At 40.0% G+C, this 11,694-nt stretch overlaps 1 protein-coding gene across 1 annotated transcript in view; it reads left to right on the top strand.

Annotated features, from left to right (window-relative positions):
• Psmf1 (proteasome inhibitor subunit 1) overlaps nt 1-11,694 on the top strand; it is a 37,090-nt gene that overhangs the window by 2,653 nt on the left and 22,743 nt on the right. Inside the window, exons 2-3 of the mRNA XM_004647648.2 lie at nt 5,518-5,670; nt 9,485-9,567. Coding sequence (XP_004647705.1) covers nt 5,518-5,670; nt 9,485-9,567 — 236 coding nt within the window. The remainder of the gene's footprint in view (nt 1-5,517; nt 5,671-9,484; nt 9,568-11,694) is intronic.

Raw genomic sequence — 11,694 nt, 5'->3', positions numbered from 1 at the left:
TTTTTTTTTTTTTTTTTTTCAGAACGGGAGACTGAACTCAGGCCCTTGCTCTTGCCAGGGAAGCACTTATTCCACTGAGCCATTTCCCCACCCTCCTCCTTTTAAGACTGATTTGTAAAAATAAATAAACAAGTCTCTGACACATTCCCAAAGGTCTTTCTGCTTATGGTACCCCTTGTCAAGATCAGGAAATGATGCTGACTCTAGACATCTTTAGAGGCCAAGGAGCCTGGGGAATAGGATTTTGGGAAGGCATTGCCCACTGTCTCTGTCCACCTCAGTGCTAAATCTTGCATACCTCAGAGGAGACAGGTGTTTGCATTGTAGGCTAGAGTGTGCTGCATTTGGCCTTTTCTCAGCTTTTTCTCCTGAAGAGGCTATGGGCTTGGGTTGCTCTCACTTCTGCTGAGTCTGCTGTCATTCACAGTAGAAGTCCTTTGGAGTGGCATCTTTCCTGTTTATTTAAGAGAAGGTTAGTTTTCCAGCAGGGGGCCAGCAGACCAAGAGTTTTCTAAGCTTGGAGGATGTTTGTATTCTGCAGCCACCTCCTGCTCCCTACCCTTCTGGGTGATAAGAGGGAAACAAGGGTCCCAAGAGTGTGTACTTGACTATATAACATGTGAACAGTTGTAATAGAAAGTAGTTTGTCTACTTTCTCTTTTGACTTTTGTACACTGACACAGCAGAATTATGTGTGAAAATTGGCTAGAAGAGCAACATCTGTTGACCTTAATAAAAATCAACATTTGAATTTCTTTCTTGAAGACAGATTATATAGAAAGAGAAAATGCCCCAAATGACCTTTTGGAGTTTCTTTGGATGTGTTTTAGCTCAGAGACATGGAGGTCAATTCATGTCAGTTAAAGAATTCTTCTAGCCTTGGGATTTTGCCTAAGAAAATTACTTTCTTGGGGTCAGTCTGGTGGACATGGGTGGAAACAGTCTTTGCCAGCCATAACCTGGGTAGCCAGGAGCTCTGAATTTCAAACTTAGCTCTGCATCTAATTTGTCTACAACCTTCGGCAACTATGACTTTGGGTGAATCGCAGCCCCTGTAAGGCATTAGAGTTTTCATCTGAGGAAAGTACTCTAGAGGACTGTGTACTTTGGCTACTTTCCAGTCATGGCTTCTGCAGTACTTGATATTTGATCTCAGGGCCCAGAAGGCTATCGAATGCCACGCTTGGCCTGATAATAGGAGGGCTGTCTTGTCAGTGCTGCCTTGGTTGTCTGGGGAACATTAGTCCTCCCACAAACAAGTTGTGAGGTATCAGGCTTATCCAACCTCAAAAATTCTGCCTTTCTCTGGAAGCCAAAGGTGATGGAGTGATGAGCAGACCAAATTATCTATATTCCAAGAGAGAATTCTGGTAGGTTGAGTGCTGTGCATGAAGGATATATTAGAAATTAGAAGGCCCTTGGTAGACCAAAGATAATGCATATACACATCCCCCTGGCTTCCAGAGTAAATCCACAACACTAAACATGTCATAGGAAATTTACCATTTGGGGGAAGAGAATAGTTTCTCTTTCCAACAGAATGATTTGATAGTTTCACTTTTGTTTTCTGCCAGTCTCATTTCTTTGCTTCAGGTCTATTAATTCCTTTGTCATCCAGCCAGTTTTAAACCATGCCAATTGCTCTTTGGAACCACTTCCCCCAGTGGGTTGTTGAGCATTAGCAGTGACCAAAGAGGAGAGTCAGTAGTTTCAAACTTCTGGCCACCCTTTCTCTTTTTTCTTTTTCCCCTTGTCTTTATTTTGTCTTTTTGAGACAGGGATTCACCATGCAGTTCATGCTGGCCTTGAGCTCACTTTGTAACCCAGTCCTGCCTCAGTCTCCCAAGTCCTGGGATTACAGACTTGCACCACCATGCCCGGCTCTTTTACTGTTGTCTTGATGTATGGAAAGTCCTGCATTGCTAGACCTTTGTCTTTTGCTAGTGTCATGACACCTGGTCCATTCTTGGGTTTTTGTTTTTGTTTTTGGTGGTACCAGGGATTGAACTCAGGACCTTGTACTTGCCAGGCAAGCGCTTATTCCTTTGAACTATCTCCCCAGCCCTACTGCATTCTTATGAATACAGGCCACCCTGCTCTACCTAGTCTGGTCCATATTGAGTAGTATAAATAAGCACCCATGAAAAGGTAGGTGATAATTTCTGTGTGCTTTTATTTATTTATTATGTGACTAGCACTTGGCCATAAACCTCATTTTTTCTGTACTTTTATTTATTTGTCTATTTATGTTGAAAAAAGGTGAAATAATTTTACAATAATAAGAGAACAGCAGTATGTAATACATTGCATATGTCATCTTCAAAGAAGTTACTCAGAGTATAAGATATGGGCATTAAATTCTTTGCGTGAACCTTCCTTTTCAATGAATAGACACTAATAGTATAGTTACCTTGCATTTTTCTCCCTTTTCCTTCCTTCCTCTCCCCTACCCCCAGTTTCTTTTTCCTTTGAAGCAATTACTTCCCATTTCACAATATGTATTGTACATTCTAGTAAGGTGGCCTGATCATAGGAGGGCTGTCCCTCCTATTTACTCTTTCAATTTCTCATACCAGGGAGACAGTCCATGTTTCCACGTGAGTCTGATTTATTTCACTTATGCGTATGGCCTCAAGTTGCATCCATTTACCTATAAAAGTCTCAAGTTTACCCTTTATGGCTGAGTAATATTCTATTATATAAAAATACCACTTTTTTAATCCATTCTTAATTGGCATTTGGGATATTTCTAAGATTTAGGTATTACACATTGTGCTGCTATAAACATTGGTGCACATATATCGCTATAGTATGATAATTTTAATTTTCCTGAAGAGAACTGAATTTTTCTTTAAATCAATTTTTTCTTTTACTTTTATCCATAATGCTACAATTAGATCTAGTTTGTTTAATTTTTCTGCTATATAGCAATCCACTGTAAGCATGTTTGCATTTTTGCTGAACTCTGGTTGCCTTACCCAAGGCTGTGTAGAAGATCCTGTTACATCTCTTGTATGAGTCTGTACATAGGGTTTCTTCCAAAGTAGACCATCAGGGGGCCTGCCCCGTAGCTCAGTTCTTTAAGTGGCTGCTTCAACAAAGCAGTCAGGCTCCGGTTGCTTTGGTTCGATCCCCACAACACAAGACAGCCAGTCATGCCTTGAAGGCATTCCGGAAAAAAAAAAAAAAAAACACTTCTGCCAAAGTAGACCATCATGGTGTTTTAGCGCCCCCCCCTCCCCCCCGCACCCCTCGTTGTACTGAACACTGCCAGATGGCTCCTGAAAGTGTCCAGATGAGTTTGAATGGCCACTAGCGGTGCCTGCAGGTCTCGCCATATCCACACAGACATCTAGCAAAAAGAAAAGTGGTGATATCAGTGATGGATGTCTTTCAGCGGGTACTTTTCTGATTGCTAGTAAAGTTGAACAAGCTTTTATACAATGTTCGGTGCTGTTTTCTTTATTCCTTTTTGCCAGTGTTTTGGGATCCAAATTTTTATTGTTCATTCTTTAGGCTTTGGTTTTAGATGGCAGTTACTAATTTTTCATTGGCAGGTGTGGCATATACTCTCCTAGTTTGTGTTTTCTAGCTTTGTCTATAGTGTCTGTCATTGAACATATGCTTTAAATTACGAACAGTCTCAAAGGTGGCATTTTTTGTCTTTTATGGTTCTTGTATAAGAAATTTTTCCCTACCTGGAAGCCACTGGATTTGTTTTTAAATATAGAAATAATTTGAAAACTATGTCTTAAGCTTTAGTGTCTAAGGATAATTAGAAAAGAATACAAAAGAAAACATCACAGTTCACAGAGGTTGCATTTTACATCTATCAGTTTGGCAAGAATTAAAAAGTTGGATAATAGCAATGTTGGCTGACCATGTGAAGCAGTAGCGACTCTCACACCTTGCTAATGGAAGTATATGTCAGTAGTTCTTTGTAAACAGTTGCCTTTTATCTTTTTTCTTTCTTTTCTTTCCTTTTTCTTTTTAAATTTAGTGTAGGGCCTACAGGGTCTCACTACACAGATTGGACTCATCGTGATTTTCCTGTTTTCAGGCTTTTTCTTTTTAAATTTAGTATAGGGCCTACAGGGTCTCACTACACAGATTGGACTCATCGTGATTTTCCTGTTTTCAGGCTGCCATGAGCTGGGATCACAGGCGTGCAACACCAGGCCTAGTCTCAGTCACTGCCTCAGCATGCCCCAGGGGCAGGGCCAGCATGGCACACGAGGGCTCGAACCCTGGCCCCTGCGTCTGCCTAAGCAAGCACTTTAATCTGCTGAGCTATCTGGCCAGCCCACCTTTTATAATGTACAAATTTTAAGTTTTTCTAGGCATACTGTATGGAAATATGTCCACGCCTACAGTAATATTCATAGCAATATTATTTATAAAAGCAAAACAAACTGGAAACACTTCTAAATCTTCATCAACAAGTGGACGTGTAAATTGCAGCACATTTATCAAGGGAATTCCATGCAGTTGTGAATGTGAGTCAGCAGTAGCTGAATGCATCAACATTGATGAGTTTCCAAAACACCATTGAGGGCTGGCCTAATAGCTCAGCAGATTAAAGCACCTGTTTAGGCAGACTGGGAGGCAGGGGTTCTGTCCCCAGCATGCCGTGCTGGCTCCACCCCCAGACAGCGATTGAGACTGGGTGTGGTGGTGCTTCTGTATACCTGTAATATCAGCTCTTGGGAGGCTGAACACTACAAGTGTGGATCACTACAAGTCTAAGCTGCATAGTGAGACCCTATAGACTCTGTACTAAAATTAAGAAAAAGAAACCCTTGAATATAACAGGCAATTGGCAGAACTCATGCCATTTATATAAAATTCAGGACCATTTGAAGCGGTGTATTTTTATCATTGCTGGCATAGTAAAACAACTTACAGGAAAAGTAAAAAAAGTTTCAAAAAATAGAATAGTTGTAATTGGTTAGGGGGAGAGAGGGATGTTGGTTGGGTTTTGCTACTCATGAGAACATTCAGTGACTAATGATGTTGTTTTCTAAGTTGGTAATAGCTATAGATCTCCACTAGGCTGCATTTTGAATATATATGAAAATTGTTCATAATTTTTGTTACACTATTGAAGTTAGTTGGTGGGGGCTACATTCAGGTCTGTGGTTTTAGTCGAAATTTTGGTGATCCTATTGCAAATGGACCAAGGTCCAAGCTTTGAAAATCTACTGGTGTAGAAGTTCATACTATCCCTTGAGATAACTGACTTTATTTTTGGCAAGGGAATGGAAAGGGTTATTAAGCCAAAACTGCAGATTTTTGGCAGGGTCCAATTGTGTCATAAATGCAACCAGATGGGGTGAACATTTCAGAGACCTGGGTTCTAGAACTGTAAACTGCTGTATCACGTTGAACAGGTCACTTCTCTTTACCTTCATAATCTCACTTATACATTGAGAAGTGGGGTTAGATTATCTGTAAGGTCCTTTGTAGCTCTACTTCTCAGGTTATGATCCTTCTCCTTTCAACCTTATGTCTTCTCAGCCAGGTCCCAGTGATAAGAAGTCAGAACTGCTACCAGCTGGGTGGAGTAATAATAAAGACCTGTATGTCCTTCGTTATGAGTCCAAGGATGGGTCCCGAAAGCTCCTGATGAAAGTTATCCCAGTGGAGAACAGCATGATCATCAATGTGCTGGTGAGTTTTTTAGACCCAAGGGTCTATTGAGGATAACTGCTTTGAAACCCATTTAACAGTGTGGATCCAGATCTGTATCCAGTGATTTCTCTTCTGGTACTTTGTCCTGAATTGAGAACCTTACATATCGAAAAACTTTGTGAAGATGTTTAGTGCCTCTGATGAAGGAGGGACTTCCACCCACAGGGGAATGGCTAAGTAATATTACAATGCAGGCGTAAAATGCTTATTGTAGCCCCAGGCAGCTATTTGTAGTTTCTTTAACAGGCTGAGATTTTGCTGCTTTGGAGCCTTTATGTGTTGTGCTTCTTATGCTGGAACTCCCTACCCTAGTCTGCCATCACACATGTGCACGTACACATACACACAACCCATTCTTTCAAACCTGCAAGACACCTTCTCTTTTTTGTACTTACTCAGAAGCTCAGATCTGTTTACTTCCATTTGCCAGAAAAATCTAAACTGTACTCTCCACCATTTTATTTTTCTTCCTGGTATTTTCACATCTTATAATTATGTACACAGTGTGACTAAAAAAAGTAGTGAATATTTAAGTTTAAAAAAAAAGTTGTTATAGTAAAAACCCATTGTTACTAATCCATCACAAAATATTCCCCTTCATGTCAAACACACTTCATTCTTGTGACTTTCTGAGGTAGTTGTGAAAATCCTCTTTTATGAGTATCTTTAGTTACACTGTCATGGCTGCCTGTTCCCTGTATCAGTTCAAAATTTTTACCTTTCACAATTGTTTTGACTTTGGAGATGAGCCAAAAGTCATACAGTGCCATATCTAGTGAAGAAGAAGATAGATGAGGAAACTCCATATACTTACTAGCTCGCCTTTTCGTTGTATGGCATTCAGCAGCACAATTTACTACATTTTTTAATCAGATGTCATAAAAACATTTACAAGGCTGGCCAGATATCTCAGCAGACTAACATGACTGCTTAGGAAGGCACAGGGACTAGGGTTCAATCCCTGGTTTGCCGTGCTGGCCCTGCCCCCAGGGAGTGCTGAGACAGTTATTGAGACTGGGCCTGCGGGCGTACACCTGTAATCTCAGTGCTTGGGAGGCCGAAAACAGGAGGATCAGTATGAGTCCAATCTGTGTAATGAGACCCTGTGGACCCTGTACTAAATACATTTAAAACAACAACAACAACAACAAAAAACCCACTTACCAAAGAGAACTAAAACTGCTTCAGAAAGTGGAAAGAACATGAGATAAGTGTGTTTGACATGACAGGGATTTTTTTTTGTTTGTTTGTTTGTTTGTTTGTTTGTTTTTTGCATCTAGTACAGGGGATACAGGGTCTTGGACTCATAGTGATTCTCCTGTTTTCAGCCTCCCCAGTGCTGGAATTACAGGCGCACACCACCACGCCCAGTCTCAGTTGTGGTCTCAGCGTGTGCCAGGGATCAAACCTACCCTCTGAGCTCTGCCTAAACAGTTGCTTTAGTCCACTGTGCTATCTGGCAGACCCTTTAAAGGGAATATTTTGAGGAGGTTAATGGCTATGTGTTTTTTACTATAATAATTTTTTTTTTTACTTAAACATTCACTGTATATTGTGATCACACCTTGTATTTATTTCTGCTCTGCTTTACTATTTTTTTAAATAAAGATCATATGTTGTGCCTAAGATGTTTGATATTCAGACAGACAGTGAGGTTAAGCTCAACAGCCTAGGTTATATGGTAATAACAATAAGCTTCTCTTCTGGAGGGTTAACAACCTAAGTTTGCAGACCAAAAATTAGAGAAAAATGAGGGCCACAAGGAAAGCCAACATTTTGGCCCTAGCCTTCCAAGGTCAATTAAGACTCAGGACATATGAGAACTTGTACTGTGACATCATGTAACTCAGTTGTGTCCCAAATTTTCTGACCAAGGAGATTATGGGGCCAAAGAGGAAAGCGATTGATGATGTAGAGTGTGCCTAAGGAGAGTCACATGGAGAGAAAACATTCTCTCAGGCTTTCACAGACAGCAGATTGGCTAAGAAATGGCCGTGACTCATCCACATGGCTGACACTGACAAAGGATCTACAATCTGTACAGGGTCTCAGGATAAATCCTGAGGGGATTTCACTGACCTTATCAGATCCAAAAGCTACAACTCTTGTTGCATAGGTCCTGCTTTACCTTGGTCTTAACCATCCAGCAGAAAAGTATAAAAATGAATTACAAGAAATAAAGCCATGTTGTTATGTTGAGCTGTAGGGGACTCAGGTCAACAACTTCTGACATTGCCAGTCAAGTGGAAGACCCAGTACTATTATGGACTACTGGACTATTTTGGAATATTTTGCTAAGTTCACATACCTATAATATTTAAATGATGGAACTAAACAAGAAAAGGAGATATAGATGAATGTCCATTTTGTATTTGTGTATTCAAAATGGTTAGGATGGATATATAGCTACATTCTCTTAATTCAAGGAACAGAGGGAGTTGTTCTAATAGTGTTTGTAAATAGGATATCATGTCTGCATCTTGTACAACAAATAACCACTAGGAAGGCAGTATGCAATGTTTTAATTATTGGAACTGTCCTACCAATTTGATTTGAAACTGTCTCATTGCTATTTATTTCTCAATAAAATTATGGGAAAAAATAAAGATCATACAAAATAGTGATAAAAAATTTGAGATGATACAGAATTTCACTAAACAAAATAGTATGAATTTGACAGTATTTGTTGTATTGCATAGTGTTATCTTCAATTTAGTTGTTTAGATTATCAGATATATGCATGCAAAGTTGACAACAAAAGTTATAAGAAATTGAGACAGAAAAAAAGCAAGCATTAACTAATCCTTTCTATAGACCAGCAGAAATACACAGTCCATTAATCCAAGCCATCTTGCACATTTGTATTTTGCCACTGAATTAAAAGCACCTTGAGGACAAGGAATTTCTTTTTGTTATGTTTTGGTTTTCTGTGTGTGTTACAAAGTATCCTGCTGTATGTATTGGACAACACTTCACTTGTTTCACTCAATGTGGACATCTCTATGTGGAAGCACTTAGAGATTATATCTCATTTGTTTTGATTATTATATTCCATTATTCCTTCTTTTATAGATGAACATTTTTAGATCTTATGTCATGGGATTCTTAGTTGCATACAGTGAAAGTCCTTTAGGTTAGTTTATTTATTTATTTATTTATTTATTTTTTTTTTTGCGGAACTGGGGATTGAACTCAGGCCCTTGTGCTTGCCTGGGAAGCACTTATTCCACTGAGCCATCTCCCCAGCCCCATTTAGGTTAGTTTAAATGGAAGTGTTTATTAAAAGAACTGAGACAGCTCACTGAATGGAACAGGTTCAAGCCTGGGTTCCCAGGAGCAGTGACCCAAACCTTGGAAGATGTTGCTGCTTCCTACCCTCTCAGCCCTGGGTACTGTCCAGTATTGCCAGCCTAGTGTCCCTTCTCCTCAGCCACTGATACTGTGATGCCTGCAGCTTCTGCTGCTACCCTCATTAACAAGATTGTTCTTCGTTGCTGGGCTTGCTTCTCCATGTTGCTGCAGCACTGTTGTGCATCTGTTTTACACTTTGTTGAACATCTGTCCCCAGGCCAGTGACCAGCCCAGGAATTAGATTTCTGGTGTGTCAAAGGAAGTATTACTAAATCAGAAAAGTCCCTAAGCATCAGAAAAGTATTTCACACATTACAAAGAGCCCTAATGTATTTCTCTTATGAACATGAGTTTCTTTAAGGTGTATACTGTTGTTCTTCCCACCCTTGTGCTCAGCCCAGAAGTATCCCCCATCTCTCATTTTCTATTTTCATTTTTCTAGGAATATGGCTCACAGCAAGTGACAGACTTGACTCTGAACTTAGATGATTTTATCAGTGCAGAAGACCTGGGTGACTTCCACAGGTACTTCTAAATGATGTTTTTTCCCTGGGTAAAGGAAGAAAGAGCCAAGAAACAAGGCATGAGGTTTTGATTCCCAGAGAATCAAAATCAAGGCTGGTTAACTGCATTTTTCACTCTTGAACATAGACACTTCTCAGTTTTCTTTTTTTATTTATTTGAAGAGAAGACTCATAGGAACTACACCCCATGAAATAAAATGATGCTCCAGTGGCTACAGAGTAGAGCAAGAGGAGTTGGTTCAGTCAAGTGTAGACATGCCTGGTCATGCCCCTACCCTACCTCAGTGTCTTTTGTAAATGGACTTTATTTTTCAAACAGTTTTAGGTTTACAGCAAAACATCATCAGACACCAGAGTGGTACTTCTGTTAAAATTGGTGAACCTATATTGACATTATTACCCAAAGACTATAGAGTACCTTAACATTTACACATAATGTGTGTTCTGTGAGTTTGGGCAAATGCATGACAACGTGTGTCCACCATTACAGTGCCATGTGGATTTGTTTTACTCCATTAAGAATCCTCTGTGCTCTTCATTCCTTTGCCCTTTGTATCACTTGCCTGCTCTTTGCTCTTAATTTCAACAAGCCACCAATTTTGCTAGAGAGAGGTATTATCAGATATACAAATGTGTAAGAAATTACAAGACTGGTTTATAATGGTCAGCTAAAGAGTTAGATGAGGAAGCACACAGAGGATGTCCACACTGAAGGCTGAAGATTTCAGCCCAAGGTCTGGAGGTCACTGCAGAATCTTCTTAAGAGCATATTGGGGGGGAAAAAAAAAACAATCATTGGTCTGTGACGGAAGGTTGAAGAATCTATACCACAAGGCTGAAGAATCTGAGGCAGAATCCAACAAATCTTCTCTAGGAGCCAGGAGATGATGTCCAAACTGAAGGCAAAGACTGGAGCTTCTCCAAAGAACAGAAGCAAGTCCATCCTTCCTCATTCAGCTTTATACTGTCCAGGTGATGAGCTGCCCTAGAGAGGGTCTTCTACACACTAAGTGCAAACAGCCACCCTAGGGTAGGTCCTTTGACACCTTGTTGCATGCCTGTCCCCAAGCCAGTGCTCAGCCCAGGCCAACTTATTTAAGCTTCTAAATTTCTCAAATTAACTCAGTCAATCAACCATTACTATCTACCTCTTGTCAACTTTGATCACCAGACATATTTCCTTAACCTATAGTCTCCAGTGGCAGATTTGTGAAAAGTTAACATGTTTTGGCTTATTCAGACTTACAGTAACATAATAATTATGTATGTATAATTCTTATTGCACTCATTTGCACACTGAAAGCAGAATATTCAAAGAGGGATCAAAATTGAAGGGAAAAACCACAATACTTTGACTAACCTGATTACAAACGTGTAAAATCTACAGTAAAATCAGTCATAATCCTTGCTTCCCATTAAGTTCTAACAATGGGGCATGGCAATACTAAAAGACATCCCAAGGGATCTCCTGCATTTCAAATACACTATTCCCTTCTAATGAAAGACAACCCTGTGTCCTCTGTTTATCCTTATAATACACAGCTCCACTGGAGCCTTCCATCTGACCAAATTCTTCAGATCATCTTTCTGGCTCTTTGCTCTTGTTTTCAAACAGATCTGTCTGAAAGCCCTCAGTGGTAACCATGACACCTTCCCAACAGTATACTGCATTGAAATTTTTCTGCCACACAGGCAGTATCTCTAAACACAAGCAAAATGCAGACCAACTTCATTCCAAAGTGCAAGGTACACCACCTGCGATCTAGCAGCTATTGCAGTGCTTAGTAGAAGCCTCCTGAGCCTCATTCTAATCAGCAGTGTTTCCATTAGTACTCTGGTTTTCCAGACTCAGGCCAACATTTCCTATATAGCTTATAGCATATAGGGGCTGCCTCTTCAGAGTCAATCTCAGACTTTCCAAATTAATTTCAAAGGCTTTTAAGTCACATGGGCAGGCAATATCACAGCAATGATCCCACCCTCCTTGTATCAGTTTTGTTGTGATCAGGGTTTTTATGGGAAAGGATTTAGTACAGGACACAATTTATAAGATTGTATTATAGTATTCACCCAAAGAGTCAAAAGCAAAAGAGTACCAGAGAATTGTCCATACACTATAGACCCAAAG

The sequence above is a fragment of the Octodon degus genome, unplaced genomic scaffold (genome assembly GCF_000260255.1).
Source record: "Octodon degus isolate 3935 unplaced genomic scaffold, OctDeg1.0 scaffold00317, whole genome shotgun sequence".
Classification (NCBI taxonomy): domain Eukaryota; kingdom Metazoa; phylum Chordata; class Mammalia; order Rodentia; family Octodontidae; genus Octodon; species Octodon degus.
Note: the sequence above shows the minus strand (reverse complement) of the source record. Positions and strands in the feature narration are given on the sequence as shown.